Here is a 22,690-nt window from a genome sequence, read left to right as displayed (position 1 = left end):
ACCGCCAAACCTGGACGACGCTGGGCCAATTGTGCGCCGCCCTATGGAACTCCCAATCACGGCCCGTTGTGATACAACCTGGATTCGAACCTGGGAGTCTGTAGTGATGCCTCAAGCACTGAGATGCAGTGCCTGCGCAACTAGGGAGACCCAAAAATGTAGTAACCAAAAAAGTGTTAAACATATCAAAATATATTTTATATTTGAGATTCTTCAAAGTAGCCACCCTTTGCCTTGACAGCATTGCACACTCTTGGCATTCTCTCAACCAGCTTCACCTGGAATGCTTTTCCAACCGTCTTGAAGGAGTTCCCACATATGCTGAGCACTTGTTGGCTGCTTTTCCTTCACTTTGCGCTCCAACTCATCTCTATTGGGTTGAGGTTGGGTGATTGTGGAGGCCAGGTCATCTGATGAAGCACTCCATCACTCTCCTCCTTGGTCAAATAGTCTTTACACAGCCAGGAGGTGTGCTGGGTCATTGTCCTGTTGAAAAACAAATGATAGTCCCACTAAGCGCAAACCAGATGGGATGGCGTATCGTTGCAGAATGCTGTGGTAGCCATGCTGGTTAAGTGTGCCTTGAATTCTAAATAAATCATCGACAGCACTGGCCATTGTTTGTTTCAAAATTCTTCCAATCTCTGTCAAATCATTGCTAGACAACCATTTTAAAAAATTGACATATTTTGAAGCAGATTTAAGTCAAAACTAACCACTCAGGAACATTCACTATCTTTTTGGTAAGCAACTCCAGTGTTGATTTGGCCTTGTGTTTTAGGTTATTGTTTCTGCTGAATTAATCTCCCAGTGTCTCGTGGAAAGCAGACAAAACCAGATTTTCCTCTATGATTTTGCTTTTACTTAGCTCCAGTCCGTTTCTTTTTTATCCTGGAAAAATTCCCCATTCCTCAACAATTACAAGCATACCCATAACATGATGCAGCCACCGCTATGCTTGAAAATATGGAGAGTTGTACGGAGTAATGTGTTAAATTGGATTTGCCCCAAACATAACACTTTATATTCAGGACAAAAAGTTAATTGCCACATTTTTTGCAGTATTACTTTAGTGCCTTGTTGCAAACATGATGCAGGTTTTGGAATATTTTGTATTCTGTACAGGCTTCCTTCTTTTCACTCTGTCAAGTAGGTTAGTATTGTGGAGTAACTACAATGTTATTGATCCATCCTCAGTTTTCTCCTATCACATCCATTAAACTCAGTAACTGTTTTAAAGTCATTATATTCCCTGAGCGGTTTCCTTCCTCTCCAGCAACTGAGTTAGGAAGGATGCCTGTGTAGTGACTGAATGATACACCATTCAAAGTGTAATTAATAGTTTCACTATGTTCAAAGAGATATTCAATGTCTTGCTTTAAAAAAAAAAGTCCCATCTACCAACTGGTGCCCTTTGCGAGGTATTGGAAAACTTCCGTTGCCTTTGTGGTGTTTTAAATTCACTGTTCGACTGAGGAACCTTACAGATAATTGTATGTGTGCGGTACAGAGATGAGGTAGTCATTCAAAAAGTATGTTAAACACTATTATTGCACACAGAGTCCATGCAACTCATTATGTGAATTGTTAAGCAAACTGGGGTATTATGTATAGGCCAGTGACAACAAAATCTCAATTTAATCCATTTTAAATTAAAGGTGTAACACAAAATGTGGAAAAAGTAAAGGGGTGTGAATACTTTCTGAAGGCACTGTAGCCTGAGAAACATCAGGTTCAAACAGTCTATTAAACAGGAATCAGTCTACTAATCAAGGCTTTTCTTCACAGGGGAGAATATTTATTCAAATTTAACTCAAACACGATTGATCAACTTTTGATACAGCCAACAGACAGTACACATTTTCTATGTATCATTTCAACTAATTTGGGATAAACAAATCAACTATATATGAATATTCTGAAAAAGACAGAAGTTTCCTGACAGTCCAGTGAATGAGAGGTTCAATAGACATTTATAAAGGTTTATGTTTAGGAACAGGGAGTTGTTCCTGACTGTATGACCTGACAAGGATAGACTAACTAGAGCCAGGTCACGCGGTCAGGAACAACTCCTGTCCCTACTCATTATGAGGACAGGTGGATTTAGTCCAGGACCAAAGTTTCCTCAGTTCAGACGATTCTATTGCTCCCCGCTGCTGGTTCAATCAGGGCACAGGACTTCCCATGAGCCTCTCCTGGCGGAGGGACATCAGCCTGTTGAGCCACAGCTCCTCGGCCTTCTCCTTGTCCAGGAACAACTAGAGGAGAACACAGAAAGGAGCAAAGCACACTGGTTAGACACATATGGGTAGATAACAGAACACACAAACAACCAGACATGAAAGTTATAGGGGTGAGTGACAGGGTCTGGAGAAAAGTGTGTGTGCATTTGTGCATATGAAAGAATCTGAGGGGAGATGTGTGGTTGAGAAAGTGAGGGATGAGTGGGTGCAACAATCAGATAACCTCTAGCAAGGTGTACATGTGTCTGTGTGTGCGTGCGTGCGTGCATGTGTCTGCAATGGGGGGGCATGGGCGTCTGCAATGATCCTGACTGAGCTCACTCTGGTGTGGTGCTCCGTCATACAGTGCCACCTCTTCCCGGCGCTCTGTGTGCTTTTTCACACAGGATGTGTCAAAGTGAAGCCCCCCTCCCACACCTGCCACAATGGTCATGAGCCTGACACACGGGCCCTACTGAACTAACCCAGCATTGACCCCAACCTGGCACATGGCCATAACTTGACCATGAGTCAGCCACAGACCTGTGTTGATTGAAAGGTGCTTCCTTTAGCTTGCCTGACATGGTCTTACGTGGCTCAGTTGGTATGAACATGGCGTTAGCAACAGCAGGGTCGTGGGTCCGAATCCCTATGAGGGCTACCCACGCAAAAAATATAAGCACTCACTGCTGTAAGTCAATTTGGATGAGTGAGTGTACCAAACATTAGGAACACCTGCTTTTTCAATGACAGACTGACCAGGTGAATGCTATGATCTTTTATTGATGTCACTTGTTAAATCCACTTCAAAACAGTGTAGATGAAGAGGAGATGGGTTAAAGAAGGATTTTTAGGCTTTGAGACATGGATGTGTGTGCCATTCAGAGGGTGAATGACAAAATACTTAAGTGCCTTTGAATGGGGTATGGTAGTAGGTGCCAGGTGCACTAGTTTGTGTCAAGAACTCAACGCTGCTGGGTTTTTCACACTCAACAGTTTCCCTTGTGTATCAAGAATGGTACACAAAGGATTCCAGCCAACTTGACAAAACTGTGGGAAGCATTGGAGTCAACATGGACCAGCAACTCGTGTATATGTGGCTAGCGCAGCGCAACCAATGGAATAATCACAAAAGTGCTAACCCCGCTCACCAGGAACTTCGGACAGGCTCAATTGAACGCTCAAAGTATTAAAAAAATAAATCACTTTTTGAACCCTGTTCAGATTAGCCATGATGGGATACTACTGGGGCTGCTGCATGGCTGTGGTGAGTGACAGAAGTTTATTAGGTACACCACCCTGTCAATGGACCCCTCCTGCCTGGTACAGGTTGTAGAATCCATGGCGCAAAGAATTCGGGCTATTCTTGAGGCCAAGGGGGGTTCGGGTGTACCTAATAAACTGTCCAGAGATGTGTGTCTAGTATATGTATTATGTATGGATTATTGTCTAGAATGGATAATTTATTTTCCCCATTGAGTATCATGTGCAGCACACTAAGAAGTAGGAACACAAAATTCCGGTATCTTTTCCAAAATTCCCTGGTTATCCAAAATCTTTGTTAGAATTTTGAAACCCTACCAAGAGGCCTACATTCTCTGCCTTGATAAGAACATTTGTTAAGGGAACCATATGATTACAACCCGGTCACACAATTCACTTAAGGCAAATGTAAGTGCAGGTTTCTATTTTTGTTTTCTACAATTTGGAGGTTAGACACCCTAAAGATCCACAGCAGCCTTTCACAGAGCACGGGCCTCCTGACAAAGAAAAACCCCTTCAAAAGACAGATCACCTCCATCGTCTCTGTGTGTATATAATGACGTTTGATTTATCCAACGTGAGTCTGATAGCTTAGGAGAGCTAAATATGCAGTGTCTGGTGTGTAATGGCCTTGTAAATCACTCATCTCTCACCTTAAACACGACGACGCACACACACGGCCTAAACCACAGTATGGGGTGTACACCGTTCGCTGTGTGTTATCTAGGGTTCGACATGATGACTAGATCAGCCCCCCCCACCCCCATGGCCCAGGTTCTGGGGAGTCGCAGCAGTAACGAGTTTGAAATGACAGTATCTACAGTAGGGGTAATGGGGAATCATTATTCCTGATTGGCTCTCCCCCGCCTGGGGCATATTGCTGCCATAGATCAGGCTGTCGTGGGCTTGATCTGTATGTGTCAGGGCTAACTCACTTTCCCCTGCGGCGAGATAAATGACTCCACACAGCTCTTCCAAGGAGGGAGGGGGGGGTAGGGTTTAAAGTTAGGCTTAATTTCCTATTCTAAGGCCTGACTCTGTGTGGATGGAAATGTATGATTGTCATGGGGTAGGTGTGTGTGTGTGTGTGTGTGTGTGTGTGTGTGTGTGTGTGTGTGTGTGTGTGTGTGTGTGTGTGTGAAAGATTCTGAGGGGACATGTGTGGGTGATAAGTGGGCCCAACACCGTGAGACAATCTCTGCAATACTCCAGTAACCTTTCATATTCCTCGTTGTGTGTGTGTGTGTGCATTTGTGTGTCCCAATCAGAAAAGAGTGTATGTGTGTGATAGGGGAAAACTTACACTGGGGTGTGCTAGCGTGTCGCTGTCGTTGTAGCGGATTGTGGTAGGTAGAGAGCTGACGTCTGTTAGGAGCAGAGGTGGGTCGTCCGGTTCCTGCTCGACTTTCACTGACTCGGTCTAAAAACACATACAGAATGCCAGTTGATCTAACATTACACAAGGGCTGCAAACTTCCCAGGTTCTCCAGATATCCTGGTTAGGGGATTCTAGACTTCCTGCTTATTCCCTCCTAATTCCAGGAATCGTCTAGTCGGCATTTCTGGAAAACCTAGGAATTTTGGGAAAGTAACCAGAATTTTGGAATTCTACATCACACCAAGTCAGATTACACATATCAATCACATGATATAGTAGTGTAATATCCCATTTATTCATCACATCAAATTGTCTGACAAGAACAGCAAATGTGCTGCTTGCACAAACAAGCTAGAACACTAGTGCAGGCAATGACAAATCCAGCAGATGCAGTTTCGTGTTTGGCCAGAAGATGGCAGTGGGAGTATAGGTCTGAAGTACTAACTGGGTCTTCTGAGCTGTGTGTGTGTGAGCGCAACTTTGTTTAACACATTCACTTCCTGCAGCTGGGAGGGACACCGTTTTTCATGGGGGGAATAAATAAAACCTAAAACTGAGGAGAGTGTATGTGCGTGTGGAGCCTGATGGAAAGGGTTTAGAACTTGACTTACACCCCTGTATCCTCATTATTTTATTAGGGCCTCTATTTGAAGATGCCGGGTGTACATCGGTGGCTAATGGAGTGCTAACTGGAGAGGGCTGCAGGTGTTTGGCCCCTGGGAGCCTCCGGTTAGGGACTGTGCTTCTGAGCTGAGGACCCTTAACTACAAGAAGTATCTCAATTACATTTAAACTTTGGTCATTTAGCACACGCTCTTATCCAGAGCGACTTACAATCAGTGCATTCAACTACACTCTATCGCGTCCCTTTGCCTGTCACACCACTTACACGGGCCAGGTAGAGCTGTGATGAGTGAACGAGAGAGAGATAAAGAAAGAAAGAGCAACAGCACAGAGCGGTAGACACAGGTCCCGGTCCCAGTGCCTGGTGTAATCTATCAACCAGCTCCACTTGGACTGTCACCTTTAGTCCTAACCCTCCCAGGATCGGCAATGATTGCCAACAAATCTAATATCCTCCACGTTTTCTCAGGCAGGAGCATTTCAATAATGACTTCTGTGCTTCTGCCGCTGTGTCTGTGGAGACACAGAGAGAGGGCGAGGGACAGAGGCCCGCCGCAGTGGCTTTTGTGGCGGCCGAGCAGATCAAAAAAACAGTCCCGGCAGGCCCCCTCTCTCCTCCTGAACAAACGGATGGAGAAAACAGCATTGAATGGGAATGGTTTAATTTGGGTCCGGGAGCCGCCCTCGGACAGATGGAATAAAAACTGGAGGGGGGAGTAAAAAAATCAAATAAGAGAGTGAAAGAAGTGAAGGAGAGAGAGAAAACGCACCTTGACACCGTCTCGGGATGATTTGAAAGCCTGGGGAACAAAGGATTCGCTCTCAATGGCCTCAATGTCCTTTATCCTTCGCACTTGCTCCGCCAGCGACGTCCCCTCTGAAAACAGAAACAGAAAGAGAGCGAGAGAGAGAGGAGGAAGAGGTTAGCAGTGTTAGGGGGGGGAGAGGTCACACACACTGGGATTTGTTAGTCGCCCTCGAGTCACGTTGACACAGCAGGGACATCAGGGGAAGTGAACAAAATTACATTTAGGATGCTTGACTCCAGGTTGATGTCCAGGTTCTCTGGTAGTAATGCTCTTTGGCACCTGCTAAGAAATCTCTGATGTGACCAAATCTCTGTATTATTTTAAAGGAGAGATTAGATATGGGGTCTTGACAGGGGTCAGGGCTGGGGCCTACCTCCATGAAAGAAGACAAACAAACAACAGAGAAGGTTGATCCGTCCCAAATGACACCCTATTGCCTATATTGTGCACTACTTTGACCAGAGCCCTATGGGCCAAAAGTAGTGCATTTGGGATGTACCTGAGGATCACAGTATATTTAGGAAAACTATAATTGTGATATATTGAATGATCAGTCATTGCCTCAAAAGCCCTGTCTATGAAATTAAGAGTAGTTTCATTTCACCAGGCTCATCCCTCAGCTGTTTACCAAAACAGAGGTGGGGTGTCCGCTATGTTATTGTTTCAACTGTTGATTCCCCCTTTAAGCAAATCTCAGTGAGCACAGCCGATTCTCTTACAATGGAACTATTTAAAGTGTGAAAAAATCTAAATAAATCAAAATGGTACGCATCAAATTAAAAAGACGTAGGCGGAAGGCACATTTTTGATTTATGAACGTGTGTCTGGAAAGGTAGGAGCTGTAAGAGTCTGAACAATACTTTTCTTCTTTCGCCTGTCAATCTCTCCACCAATCAGTCAATATTCATCCCTCGCTTACCTATCCTTTCATCCTCCCCTGCACACTTCCATCTATCTAGCTGTCAATCTGAGAGACACTCCTGTCTGAGTTCCATGTAGAAGAGAGAGGTGCACAGAGAGAGACCTCCAGTGAGTCTGCATATGCTTCAATAACAGAAGCTGTTACTCAGTACCTGGTAGGGAAATTCAAGAGTTTCAATGAACAGGTGTGGGCTGTAATGGCTCACAATGAAAAACACAGATGCGTAAAATCGAGTGCGCACAAGAACACACACACATACACGGACAAATACACACACTCACACCGAAGACGCACCATTTTGAGCTAATGACAGGAATTAAATGCATCCATTAACTCTCACAGAGAAATTGTCACAACAGATCTTTCTGGGGCGCGTGTTTAATGAATAGATTCATATTTGTTCTGGTTTTCATTTGGCAAATGTGAGCGGCACAGCAACACACACACACTTCTCAATTTTTGCCTCAGTCCACACTGCAGGCACACACGCGTGCACACACACACAGTGAGGTAAAAGTAACAAAATAGGAGGACATAATGTTGTTCAAACAAACTTTGTTTCCATTTATATTTACTGGGATAATTGGACAACTGACTGACAACTGGAATTAAGCCTTCCATCCATGACAGTATGTCTTGTTACGTGACGAGAAGAAGAGCAAGAAAAATAGATGTTGCGTCTCCAAAAATAGTTATTACCATGAATGTGCAGCAAGATGGAGAACGGGAGCGCCGGCCCAATATCCTCCTGAAGACTGTGGCCTGTCCTTCACAGGACAGCCACGGCATCATCAGGAGTATTGTGCGCATATGTGTGTATCCAAGTTTGAAGGAGAGACAAATCCGTCAACTGGTCAACCATGAATCCCGTTTTTTCAATCAGTGATCGATGAATTCACCCTTCGCACTCTGAGGTAAGAGTCTCAATAAAGGACACATACACACACACACCGCAGCCCCCTCCCACCCTATCTGCCCAGATATATCAATGACAGCCCGTCGAGCAGGTGACAGAGTGGATGGACGAGGCCCACGGAATCTATTAAAGCCTCATACTTTTTGACAAACACATTATTGGTAGATAAAATGACTTCCATATGCGGTTTGACAGATGTCAGTGGGGAAAGATATGTATTTCATAGAAAAATTAAAAATAATGGACTTTGAGAGAGAAGGCCGGGACCAGATACAGACCAGACAAAAATCAATACCCGCGCAGGCCGAGCAGCGGAGTGGAGAGCAGAGGGGTCAAAGTTAATATTGAATATTGACACATTATCCGGCTAATTAATTTAGCGGCATGACTCAATTGCCCCCACATTACTGGCAGGGCTCGTCTGTCGGCGATGAGAGAAGGACAGAGAGAAGCGAGAGGGGGACATAAAGAGACAGGAAAAGACTAGAAAGAATGCCTTCAATGTACAGCACGTTAACGACAGCTCAATATTTTCATTCAACTGCAGTATGATTCTCCATACAGTTATCCATCCAAAAATGGCTGTAAACAGTGAAGTAGGCCTTTAAATGGTTTTATGACCATTATGAGTGACCTGTTGGGGGTGTCAAACCAGAATGATCAATACACTAGACCATATTGAGAGTCCTTACATTTTTCATCCTTGTCTTCACTGGTTATAATGAGCTTAATAATGGTTAGTGATTGATCTGCCTCTTAGGCTGTGTGTGTATGTGCATGTGTGTGTGTTAAGTGTGTGGGACGGGCAGAAAACACTTGCAAACTCATTACCAAAATTAGTCCAACAGCATCCTGATGAGCAACCTGGAATCAATAGCGTATTGTGCCCTCAAAATAGCTGTTTGTCTACTTCATTGATTAAGAAGGTGGAGAGGAGAGAAAATCAGTAACACCAATGAAAGAAAGCAGATTTCCTGAGCCATCCGGGACAGAAAGTGTGTGTGCGTGTGTGTCAGAGAGAGAAAGAGAGAGAGAGGGAGAGCAAGATGTCATTTCTGCTGCAGTTACAGAATCCAAACTGAGGATAGCGCTGTTTTACTCCAGATTTTTACAGTGCCAGACCGTTTGTCAAGCCTTGTGTCAATCAGTAACAGCGAGAGCAGAATATATTGCTGCTAATGATTAATTCCAGTAATTGAGCGCATACCTCGCAAGCTAAATTACGACGGCACTCATTTTGCCCGAGCAAATAAATAAGAGAAACGAACTGTACGTTGTGTCGAGGTCGGTCACAAATTAAAAGTACATTCAAAAAGGTGCTTTGGAGTTATATTTGCGGTAAGACAAGCAAAGACCACCCTAATGGTGACATTAAAATAAGAAATAAAAAATGTGAGCGGGTTAAAACGGCAAAAAAATTTGACTACTGTTGACATGGCGGATGTAGTTGGACAGAGTAGAGCTGGCTTCGGTTGGGATGGCTGGCGCTACCACAGGGAATGATCCACGTGGTCCTGTCGGTCCAGAGCAAGACCCCTGTTGTTTCATAAAATAACACTGCATTAACACAAACACCATTAAAGAAATTGCATGTGCAGTACATACGGCAAAAGACAGCCAGACAGAAACACACAACCTCCCTCATCAGTGTCCCGGCTCCAGTGAGTACCAGAGTCCCCCCCCCCCCTCCCCCCTCTTATCACTGCAGTAAAATATGTAATTCAATGCTCAATTTAGGGGAATCGCCTCGCATTCGATTTTTTTGTTGCTCGCTAATTGATAGAAATGAAGGCATTAATCAAGCCACTAGCCATCAGTCAAGCTGCGGAAGATGAATACAAACTTTCATAATAACCACCTTCCCCATTTTAGGGCTCATTATCATACATTTTTAATGCAATTATGCTATTCTTTTACACTGAGCTCATAAATTACCCGCTCTTTTGTTGCCGGCTTGGCCTAGTAAAATCTAAAGTAATGCTTTGTAGTCTGATCTTTAAGGCAATTACTGGCTTCTTCAGTCTTTCATCTCCCTGCATTTCCAATAACCCTTGCCTCCAATGATTTATCCCTGCCACAACACACACGCGCAGATGTACACACACAGTCATGCACATGCACACAGAGAGACATACACAGACACTGTACACACACTTTTACTCACCTCTGTTTACCATCTTCCTTACCGGTACGCCAGGGTAACAGAGCAACCGGAGCAGCTATGTTCCTATTGGTGGATCCCCTGTGGGTCTTGGCCTACCTGTGGGTTGCTCTTGTTGTTTGCGTAACCTCGCGCTAAGCTAAGTACACTGAACACGCGGTTCACTTGGCATCAAACGGTTCGTTTCGTTCAGCGCTAGGGGGCATTGAGATAGTTATACACTGAAATACTGTAGCACTTCCTTACGCATCAAAGTGTTCCTTCTTGAGGCCTAAACATGTTGTTTAATACATGACTGGGTCTGGGATTACGTCCAAACCAAATTGGATGAACACTGATCTTCTCAGTCTGAAAACATTCAAGTTATCACTAACCCAAAAATCCACGTTCAACCCAAATGTCCGATTATTGAAATAAAGCAACAGCGGAGCAAAACCAGGCCAACTGTAGAATCTTAAAATCCATTAACCAGCATTCACCCTTAAAAGACACATTTTTTATCTATCCATCTTTCCCTGTCTGTTTGGGAGTGTCCCCCAAAGTGAACCCCCAGTGATTTAGCTTAGCTCTTCATCAGTGTAAACCAAAGCCATTGTGTGTGTGTGTGTGTGTTAACAATGTGTGTGTACACACGCACACGTGAGTGCTACCTGCAGGTATTTATCTCCTCACAGATGACTCAGTAAATCTTAAAACACATTCTTAGCCAGCCCAGAGAAAAAGCAAAAACAGAAACAAAGGCTGGGTTATTAAAAATGTGTCTGGCCCGGTGGTCAGGTAATAGTTCTGGACTGCATTGATTATGGCGCGCTGACAGCTTCCGATGCTAGCCATGAAAATGCATCAAGTGCGTAATGAGGAGCTATTAGGCCCATCGATTTGCTGATTTCAATTGATAGCTACCAGGCCAAAGCGGCACGTCAATATTTGCATAACTAATACCCTGCTGCCTGTCTGCTGCTCCCGGCCTTGACAAATGAGATCTCAATGAGGGGAGGAGAGGGAGTTGGATAGAGAAAGCGAGAGAGAGAGCAAGGAAAAAAGGCAGTGGTAAGCAAGAGAAATGGGAGAGAAACAGAAAGAGTAACACAGAGAAAATAACATCAGATGGGTAAATAACAGCAGATAAAAACCAGTGCAAGTTGACTCAACCCATCATTATATGAACCACATAGAGATGATTTGACTATCATTGCATTCCAAGAACCATCATTGGAAAAAGAGGGGTATGTGTGCAAGCTGTCCCATAATAGAGTGATACAAAGCTGTCTTCTAGAGAGGGATCACCCATACACGTTATAACCCAACTCAGGGGGGAGAAATAAGACAGATGTTGTGTTGAGCTGTGATATGTGCTATGTTGAGCTGTACTGTGATCGGATTTGTTTGGTTGTGTTATATGCTCTTATGTGATGTGTACTGTTTTGCTGTGTTGTCTGACAAGTTGTCTTACGTTGCCGAGCTGTGCCGTTACGTTGAACTGTTGTGTTGTGACAGAGCATGCTGCCGTGGGGTGCTGTTGTGTGATGTTACATTCTGCTCTGTGATGTGTTATGTTGAAGTGTTGTGATCTACAGTGCTGCTGTGCTATGCATGCTAACACGTCATGCTGGCCCCTGTGGCTGGGGGTTTTGGGGGTCACACCAGGGAGACACAGTGGCAGCCTGGGCCAGATGTCCAAGGGAGGGAGGGGACCGCCCAGTACCACAGCAGGTGGCCCGAGCTGTTCTAATGATGCTGCCACAGCCGCATCGCAGGGTCCCCATGGGACCACACACACACACACACAGCTCCTTATCAACCAAGCATCCCCTCCTCCTCAAAACATACACGTCCCATCAATACGTAAGCGACGCGTGCCGAGCTCCCATGATCCTAACATCCTTATCACTGTGTCAATTGCCCTGGGTGGACCCTCTCCTTGATCACTGTCATTTTCAGTGTGACCCCTGAAGTCGCTTGTCACAACACTAATGTCCCACATTCACCAATCATGACCACCGACCTCTGTGTAAATCTGGGAGCCCCACTAGCGACTCAGGGGATCCCTCTATACTAAACCCAATGCTCACTCTAAATGCTCACCTAAAGTATCACAATACTTCAAACTGAACAGCAACAGAAAGACTATGACAGCCCTCTCCTGAGCCCTGAGTTTAACCTGAAGCACAAATGTGTTTAAATGACATTGCTATTAATACAATCTCGTCTTTTCAATGTTTTTTATGTGTAGCCTACATTTTCAGTAGGGTTTAGGATGGATGGATGTACAGATGGTTGAAGGTTGGAAGGATAGACAGACGGAGAGACAGATGAAGGTTGAATGGATGATCTCCGGCCCAGAATGTTTCCTGAGTACGTGACCCCATATTGACAGCCAGTGTCCTAGTCAGAGTAGCTGAGGACAGACACCTTGTGCGTCCTGGCCTCGCCGATGTCTCCTAGAGAGATAAGCATCATCTCCACTCTTCACTCAATAAAGGGACCAATAATGAATGAATTACCCCAACACAGAGCCTAACGACAGGCAGACACCGCCGCCACGCGCCCAGCCCCTCCTATCTCCTCCAACATCTCTATTTCTAATTTCCCATCATCCCTCTCTCTCCTCAATCAACCCCTATAATCAGTGGGGTGACACTCCACACCTGTCTGCAGTCTGTTATGGCTATAGACCTTGGGATCAGATAGATAAAGAATGATGCCATGTCGCGCACACACACATTTTCACACTCACTCTTTTGCATAGAAATAAGAATTAATATTAAAGGCGTCTCCATTCAAGTCAATGGTGGCATGATGGGTATACTGGCAGCCATTTTGAGGGTACCCATGCCAGGAAGTAAAAGCAGGAACTGTACCCTTCAATCTGTGCTGTGATTTGTCGAGTTAGTATTATTTGAATGAACATTCTACATTACTATGGCAATCCAGCATCAGTTGATAAAACATTGCTAAATACCGTGGAAATTATTGCATTACAATACCAGGCAGCCATTGTGAGTGTACCCATGAGTTTATCCGTCAATTGCCACAGTCAGAGATTCCAAGTCCATTCTTTTTTTCTTATTTCTATGCCTTTTGGGGTAAATTAATAGATTGGAGGACATTTGATAACGCAACACCTATTATTTGTTTCAATTTGAATTCCCCATTAGCTGTGACTTTAGCGATAGCTGCTCTTTCTGGGACCCACACAAAACACAACAATCATACATACAGTCGTGGCTAAAAGTTTTGAGAATGACACAAATATTAATTTCCACAAAGTTTGCTGCTTCAGTGTCTTTAGATATTTTTGTCAGTCAGATGTTACTATGGAATACTGAAGTATAATTACAAGCATTTCATAAGTGTCAAAGGCTTTTATTGACAATTACATGAAGTTGATGCAAAGAGTCAATATTTGCAGTGTTGACCCTTCTTTTTCAAGACCTCCGCAATCCACCCTGGCATGCTGTCAATTAACTTCTGGGCCACATCCTGACTGATGGCAGCCCATTCTTGCATAATCAATGCTTGGAGTTTGTCAGAATTTGTGGGTTTTTGTTTGTCCACCCCCCTCTTGAGGATTGACCACAAGTTCTCAATGGGATTAAGGTCTGGGGAGTTTCCTGGCCATGGACCCAAAATATTGATGTTTTGTTCCCTGAGCCACTTATTTATCACTTTTGCCTTATGGCATCATGCTGGAAAAGGCATTGTTCATCACCAAACTGTTCCTGGATGGTTGGGAGAAGTTGCTCTCGGAGGATGTGTTGGTACCATTCTTTATTCAAGGCTGTGTTCTTAGGCAAAATTGTGAGTGAGCCCACTCCCTTTGCTAAGAAGCAACTCCACACATGAATGGTCTCAGGAGGCTTTACTGTTAGCATGACACAGGACTGATGATAGCGCTCACCTTGTCTTCCCCGGACAAGCTTTTTTCCAGGTGCCCCAAACAAATCGGAAAGGGGATTCATCAGAGAAAATGACTTTACCCCAGTCCTCAGCAGTCCAATCCCTGTACCTTTTGCAGAATATCAGTCTGTCCCTGATGTTTTTCCTGGAGAGAAGTGGCTTCTTTGCTGCCCTTCTTGACACCAGGCCCTCCCCCAAAAGTCTTTGCCTCACTGTGCGTGCAGATGACTCACACCTGCCTGCTGCCATTCCTGAGCAAGCTCTGTACTGGTGGTGCCCCGATCCCGCAGCTGAATCAACTTTAGGAGATGGTCCTGGTGCTTTCTGGACTTTCTTGGGTGCCCTGAAGCCTTCTTCACAACAATTGAACTGCTCTCCTTGAAGTTCTTGATGATCCGATAAATGGTTAATTTAGGTGCAATCTTACTGGCAGCAATATCCTTGCCTGTGAAGCCCTTTTTGTGCAAAGCAATGATGACGGCACACGTTTCCTTGCAGGTAACCATGGTTGACAGAGGAAGAACAATGATTCCAAGCACCACCCTCCTTTTGAAGCTTCCAGTCTGTTATTCGAACTCAATCAGCATGACAGAGTGATCTCCAGCCTTGTCCTCGTCAACACTCACACCTGTGTTAACGAGAGAATCACTGATATGTCAGCTGGTCCTTTTGTGGCAGGGCTGAAATGCAGTGGAAATGTTTTTTGGGGATTCAGTTAATTTGCATGGCAAAGAGGGACTTTGCAATTAATTGCAATCAATCGGATCACTCTTCATAACATTCTGGAGTATATGCAAATTGCCATCATACAAACTAAGGCTGCAGACTTTGTGAAAATAAATATTTGTGTCATTCTCAAAACGTTTGGCCATGACTGTACACATAGACAGAAACAGCACAAGGAGACAGATAGCAATACCTATATTTATCAGGTTATTAAAGATGTCAAATACAAATTCAAAACGTCCTATTTTCACAACACATTCAAATGGCAGTGCTAGAGTCACAAGATGCCGCATTACAGTGCTACCAGGCTGCGTCCCAAATGACACCATGCCCTATATTGTACTTCTTAGGACCAGAGCCCTATGGATAGTGCAATAAATATAAATAGGTTGTTATTTAAGACGCAGCCCTAATACTTGAGCCATAAGCCTTCTATTTACCATGAAAGGAAAAGGGTTTTTGGATCTGTCCACTTACCCTGCCCAGTGCACTGTCAAGCTGGGTGGGTGTTAGATGGGGGGAAAAGGAGGGTTGGATATGTGGGTGAGGGGTGCAGACTGCACTGTGGGTTAACTAAAGACAGGTGTGTCCGTGTCCGTCTGTTTGTGTGACTCCCTGTCTGTGTGTGTCTGTAAGGTGAGGGTGTCAGCAGACAGCCAGTGTCTGTGCTGTATCACGGCGTGCCACTAAAATGTGAAGCTTTCACAGCCTGAACCGTGACGTCTTCAAGACCAGACCCTCTCTGTGTGTATGAGTGTGTTTTAGTGCATGTGCATTATGAGGGAGTGCAATACTAAAATATAATTTTATTTTGTAATGTTCAAACATGATTATCTTGCTTAATGGCTGATTCAAATGCATGTTTCAACCGCAGTCCAGCTTTAATCGAAACATGGAGTAACCCTTTATGAGAAATAAGATACAATTTACCAGTATATTTAATTGATAGTTATTTGAACACTATGAGTGTGTAAGTGTGCACTGATAGCGTGTGAGTATGTGCACGTGGTGTGTGTGTGTGTGTGTGTGAGAGAGAGAGTGAGTGATTTCGGGGGGGGGGGGGGGTGCAGTGCCCTTCACTCTCATCCTGGTCTGGTCAGCATGTCTGCTCAGCATGTCTTAAGAACAGATCCGGTAATTAAAGAAACACCTGGACAACTAATTACTTAATTGGAGCATGGCCTTTAAAATGAAAATGATGTAATCAAGAATCCAGGAAAACAACATACACACACACACAAACACTGGTGACCTACAGCCTTGTTGACATCTAACCCCCCCCCCCCATAATTGATTTCCTTTCTCTATTTTCACCCGTTTTCCTCCCTCTCTCCCTCTCCAAACCTGAGGCGGCTCTGGCTGGTTCTACGTAGCCAGATTCAGGATCTCCTTTGGACCATCTCAACTAGCAAAAGGTCATGGCCATGATGAGGGGTGTGTGTGGGTCCTGGGTGGGGGGCTGGTAATTAAACATGTGCCACTCCCCCCCAACCCCTCTTAGCCTAATAAACTTAAGACGCTTAATTGATTACCTTACCGGCATCACCCTGCACTTTACCTTATTGAAGTAGGACTTACGACAGAAACACAGAAAAACACTGACCTCATGACGCATTCAAGCAACTGGGCTTTAGGAATGATGAGTTTCTATTTCAGTGGTAAAAAGGGTCCATTTTCAAATGACAATTCAATTGTCATTCGAAGCAAGTACGTGTCCCACTAGACCTTACCTGAACAACCTAACCGGATTGTGAACCTAAGCCTATTGTGAATATAGATGATACTCAACTAACTAATGTGCCTGTGTGATTGTTTGTGTGCGTGCAAGTTGTTTGTAAATCATTTTCATTTCAGATAAAAAAAATAAAAAAAAAGTTTAAAATATTAAACTCTTCAATATCTAAAGTGAAACAACCTCTGGATGGAATGACAAACATAAAAATGAGGTTCCCTTCTCTCTGCTTTCGATGAGAAAACTGACAGAAGAGTGACAGAACACATCATATTAGCCCAGTCACTCATTCACACCCTCCCTCCCTAGCCAGGTCTGGGGGTGGGCCCTGGCCCTGCGAAGTCCTGGCTGTGAACCTTCCCCTCTACATGTCACCCAGTGTCACCCTATCCCAGCCGTAGTGGTCTGCTCTACCACCCCCAGTCCTAGTCCCCCACAGCCCCTTCAGTCTTGTCTGGGACCACCGGTTACATCTTGATGAGGTGCGAATGAGCCCCCCGCCCACACACCCCACACACTTTAACCCTGTCCCAGGAAACCCCGATCCCACCTTGAAACCTGACCGGAGCAATGGCATCTACACGCATTTACAAACACTCTTATACAGGGTAGAAAAACAAGACCCGCCTCCAGGCTCGTCTATGAACTCTGTCTGACAATAAAAACTTTAGATGGCCACATGGCTGGCTGCCACCCAGGGAGATTTCCCGCAGCGTGTGTGTGTGTGTGTGTGTGTGTGTGAGAGAGAGAGCCTGGCCATCCTGCGCCTGCATACTTCTCAATGTGAGTGTGACCCTGTCCAGACACAGACAGGCCCTACCACTCCATCGTCTAGGGGTCCATATAACAGCACACACAATACACACAGTGCCTCCAGAAAGTATTCACACCCCTTGAATTTTTCCTTTGTTTTGTGTCACAGCCTGAATTTAAAATGGATTAAATTGAGATTGTGTGTCACTGGCCTACACACACTGTCCCATAACTTCAAAGTGGAATTTTGTTTTTAGATTATTTACAAGTCACATAATAAGTTGCATGGATTCACTCTATGTGCAATAATAGTGCTTAACATGATTTTTGAATAACTACATCTCTGTACCCCACACATGCAATTATATTTTTAAGGTCCCTCAGTCGAGCAGCGAATTTCAAACACAGGTTCAACCACAAGGACCAGGGAGATTTTCCAATGCCTCACAAAGAAGGGTAGATGGGTCAACATCTATTGGTAGATGGGTCAACATTTTGAAAAAGCAGACCGTGAATATCCCTTTTACCATGGTGAAGTTATTAATTACACTTTGGTGTATCAATACACCTAGTCACTACAAAGATACAGGCGTCGTTCCTAACTCAGTTGCCAGAGACTAAGGAAACCGCTCCGGGTACTCACCATGATGCCAATGGTGACTTTAAAACAGTTAGAGTTTAACGGCTGTTTAGGAGAACCAATACTAACCGAAAGGACAGAGTGAAAAGAAGGAAGCCTGTACAGAATAAAAATATTCCAAAACATGCATCCTGTTTGCATTAAGGCACTAAAGAAAACTGCAAAAAACACAGCAAAGATATGAACTTCATGTCCTGAATACAAAGCATTATGTTTGGGTCAAATCCAACAACACGTCACTGAGTACCACTCTTCATATAGTATCACTCTTCACATGGTGGTGGCTGCATAATTTTTTGTTTATCTATTATTTTGTTAATGTTATGGGTATGCTTGTTATCGGCAAGGACTAGGGAGTTTTTTTAGGATAAAAAGAAACAGAATAGAGCTAAGCACAGGCAAAATCCTAGAGGAAAACCTGGCTCAGTTTGCTTTCCGACAAATGCACCTTTAAGCAGGACAATAATCTAAAACACAAGGCCAAATATACACTGGAGTTGCTTACCAAGTTGACATTGAATGTTATGGCTTGAGAATCTATGGCAATACTTGAAAATGGCTAGCCAGTTTGAAGAATTTTAAAAATAATAATGTGCAAATATTGTACAATCCAGGTGTGGAAAGCTCTTAGAGACTGACCCAGAAAGACTCACCACATGTATTGACTCAGGAGTGTGAATACTTATGTAAATTTAATTTTTGTATTTCATTTTCAATAAATTAGATTTTTCCCTGTCATTGGGTATTGTGTGTAAATGGGTGGGAGAAAAAAATACATTTAATATATTTTGAATTCAGGCTGTAACAACAAAATGTGGACTACGTCAATGGTATGAAGGGTATGAATACTTTCTGAAGGCACTGTACAGTCAGATGAAACCTCATTCTGATCACAATCAAGGGCATTCTTAGGTTTAATTATTTCTTATGTAAAAAAATGTTACCTTTATTTTTCCAAGAAATCCTGTTGAAGTCAAAATACCTTAATTACAAGGGAGACCTAGCCAATTATTTAAAAGTCTTATGAAATATAATGTACTTGTAGACTTTTACTGGGCAGCAACTAAATATGGAATACCAATGACAATTGATTATTATCATATTAATTATATTATACAAATCAGATTTATTTAATTGAGAGGATATCACTTTCAATGTCTGAATGATAGCAACAAAGAGGAATAGATTTCTAAAACAGTGACAGAAATGCGTATCAACATCAATATGTTCTTCTTGTGATTTTGGTGACATATGAAGGAAGGTTCATCACTCCACAGACAACGGGGTAATTGATAAGGGTGACCCGTAAAACGATTAGTGATCAACACGGGTGAAAGGGTGCTGTCAATCATCCATCCACTTGACCTGTGGTGTGCACAGCAGAGGCACGCGCGCAACATCTGGATAATGTGGGCTAATAGGACACTACTAAAGGTATTGGCGGGCTGCTTCCTTTTTTGCTTCACAGGGCAAGTTAAACATTTCGGTTGATACCCCTCCATGCACTGACGTTTGGTTGCGTCCCCGGGTGTCCCACACTGAGAAAGCCGTGTGGCATCACATTATCCGACAACAACCGGGGTTATTAGAATTTGCCACGCGGATCCACTTTTCCCCTGAACCTCAGAGGGAAGGATGGAGGGGGTAGAAAGGGGCCTCACTTAATCACCCACCATGGCTTTTCAAAGAGTGAAAAAAAAAAATCTACTTTAAATTTGCGGTGATGAAAAATCAATAAAGCAGTAATTGCTTGGCTTATCACTGAGCGCGGGAACAAATTGGGAGAAGGCTGGCGTCCGCGCACATTTGGCTGCAGCAGCGCGGGAGTTTCTGGGGTTCACTGGGCCAGCTGAGGGAAAAGGTCTCGCGTGATAATTAAATCTTCTCACACTGATTTTCTGCCAAATGTATTTCCCAAGGGTCCATAACTCTGATTAACTGCTTACAAGCCAGGCATAACTAATAATTTCAATGCGGGGTTGCCCAACAGCAAAACTGAATGGGGAGGGGGAAGAAAATAAAAGGACGTTGAATCGACTGGTGGACACCAATTCGACTCCAAATCAAACATCATTTAGGAGAGACAAAAATGTCGGTGGAATAAGTAGGCTAATAGTCCTACATGGACGACGATATTGTAAAGTCAGTTGTTGCTGTAAAGTCGGCATTTACAACGTTTACATCTACTGTAGCCTATAAATGCGTACATTATTGGCCACTCCAAATAAGGCAGTATTCATTCACCTTTTTAATCCAAGAATCAAACAAACGCTATACCGGGTGAACTGTCAGTGTAATATTCCTCAACATGGGCAAGACCTTATTGTATTGATATTGAACATATTAACAACCAAATAAGGTGATCCATCGCAAAGCACTGCCGCTAAACGACAAGTGATGAGTCCACCCCAGGATCGATAGCAGGTCAATGCAAACCAGATTTTCTTACATCAAAATCACTGTGAATGATATTCTGTCAAAGCCACAATAGAAATTACAGGATGCTTTCTCGGAGCATCAAGAAGATACCCTAGAAATTACGGGAAGAAGAGCCTCATAGGAAAATATATCCACCATGTATAGCCTACAGTAGCAACATGGCATTAGGCCAAATGACAAGTGCATGACAATTCGTTGACGTTATTCACCGTGTCTCATCATCAGCGCATCTCCCACATTACACTTGATGCAGAGAGATAATCGACACAGGAACACCGATGTTTACCAGGTGCTGAATATCTCTGCTTGTCCTTCAAGTGCTGCTGCAGCAGGATCCTCCTGCCCGCCCGGTAATTAAAACATTTAAAGCAGCAAGAGATCCAGTGCTCCCCGGGTGTGATAGGGGGGTCAGACGCCTGTAGATTCTAATTTGCGCCCCATTTGTATTCATGACAGGGCGCATGCTAAATATTTAACAGCAGTCCGGTAGGAGTTTGTATTGTTAGGCTTTCGAGGTCAAATAATTTGATTTGCAGGAAGATTACATTAAAGCGTCCAATGTCCGTCCAATCTCACTCTCACTTTCCTCTCATTTCCTGATTTTTTATTTTTATTACAACCAAAGATACAAATTGAGGCACATGAAGATTAGGAGTGTGTTATCCAGCAGCCTAATTATTATTTTTAATTAGAATACGGAGCCCATAATTTATTATAAGACGTGATAGCGCATGTGGCCCGTATGCACGCCCACTTTTACGTGCGGTGTAATAAAAGGGTAGGTTAGCGAAAACATTAGGATGTTACACATGATTAAAATGGGGCAGAATCACACCGTTTGACTTCAACAAAATATGAATTCAAACATTGCAAATGAATGCAGATAGATTGGCCTACTATCAGAGACGAAGGCACGACTAACCACTAACCAGCACTCTAATTCAAGCTAGGTGTAACGTTAGAACACTAAATGTACGACCGTTTCTCCGTGTGGGTACTATGTTCTCCTCTCCAGGAGAAGGTGAAAAGAAAAGGCATCTCTGTTGGTTTGGCCATTTTCTCTCCCAGTCACTCCCTTGTTACTTCGCTTTTTTCTGTTCTACGGCCAGGCCAGAGATGAAGACCAGACATTTGCCTCTTTAGCATGGGGCTGGTGATTGACAACAGAGCTAGTTATATGGTGATGATGTGTTAATGGCCGCAGCAGGGTCGGGGAGAGGGGGAGCAACCCCTCTGAATATTTAATCGCCATCTAACTCCAGAACACAGACACACACAGATAGGTACACACCCCAACCCGTGACCCATCGTACACACCGCATAATTAAACAAACAGTTATTTCGTTTTAATGCCAAAAGAGCAAGCCCATAGTATATATTCCTTCTAATGAGATGGGTTAAAAAGCTATTGAACTTCTCATTAAAATATATGATCTTCCAATCTGCCAGCGGTTTGTGATGATAGGGACAGAGGTTCATATGACTCAAATACCTTACCGTCATACCATCAGCATATGAGATATAAACCACAGGAAAACAACACTAGCCTTTATAACATCCTGCCGTCACACACAGGATTCACAATGCCTTTGAACAGGCATGGCTGTGCGTGGGAATGGCTGAGGTTATTAAGCATTTGACACTAATTTCCATATTGACTGCATGATGTTATAGCCTCTGTCACCTGCTCCTCTGAACAACTGCACATGTGAAAAGAAGGGGAATTAACAGTCTAATGAGTCCTGGTTTTGATCTCTCTCTGCCACACACATGCACACGCTACACCTGATTAATCTGCACCTTTTCAAATCTTCACCAAGGAGGGCTAGTGGTGGGGAAATACTGTGGAAAGATCTGATCGCTGTCATTATGAAACATACATTCACTTTTTTGAGTGTGAGCACTGGGTTTGACGACCACAGCCATTACATCTGACAGAGTCAGACTGGCCTGAACCCTGGTATTAGTGTGTAGCATCACACTCCATAGCTAAAAACCAAAAGTCAGGGCAGCAATACATACAGCAGACATATACTACATGGCCAAAAGTATGTGGACACGCCTTAAAATGAGTGGATTCTGCTATTTCAGCCACACCCGTTGCTGACAGGTGTATACAATCGAGCACATAGCCATGCAATCTCCATAGACAAACATTGGCTGTAGAATGGACCGTACTGAAAAGCTCAGTGACTTTCAACGTGC

The 22,690-nt window shown here is 43.8% G+C and overlaps 1 protein-coding gene across 2 annotated transcripts in view; it reads right to left on the bottom strand.

Moving 5' to 3' along the window:
• Positions 1 to 1,776: 1,776 nt before the first annotated feature.
• Positions 1,777 to 22,690, bottom strand: part of rsrc1 (arginine/serine-rich coiled-coil 1) — a 187,033-nt gene continuing 166,119 nt past the window's right edge. For both annotated transcript variants that reach the window (XM_036962128.2, XM_036962129.2), the window contains 3 exons: positions 6,258 to 6,364; positions 4,789 to 4,905; positions 1,777 to 2,258 (listed from right to left, as the gene is read on the bottom strand). In XM_036962128.2, the coding sequence (XP_036818023.2) occupies positions 2,166 to 2,258; positions 4,789 to 4,905; positions 6,258 to 6,364 (317 nt within the window). In that variant the 3' untranslated portion in view covers positions 1,777 to 2,165. The remainder of the gene's footprint in view (positions 2,259 to 4,788; positions 4,906 to 6,257; positions 6,365 to 22,690) is intronic.

This window comes from Oncorhynchus mykiss, chromosome 24 (assembly GCF_057628025.1).
Source record: "Oncorhynchus mykiss isolate SJ-2025 chromosome 24, ASM5762802v1, whole genome shotgun sequence".
Taxonomy (NCBI): domain Eukaryota; kingdom Metazoa; phylum Chordata; class Actinopteri; order Salmoniformes; family Salmonidae; genus Oncorhynchus; species Oncorhynchus mykiss.
Note: the sequence above shows the minus strand (reverse complement) of the source record. Positions and strands in the feature narration are given on the sequence as shown.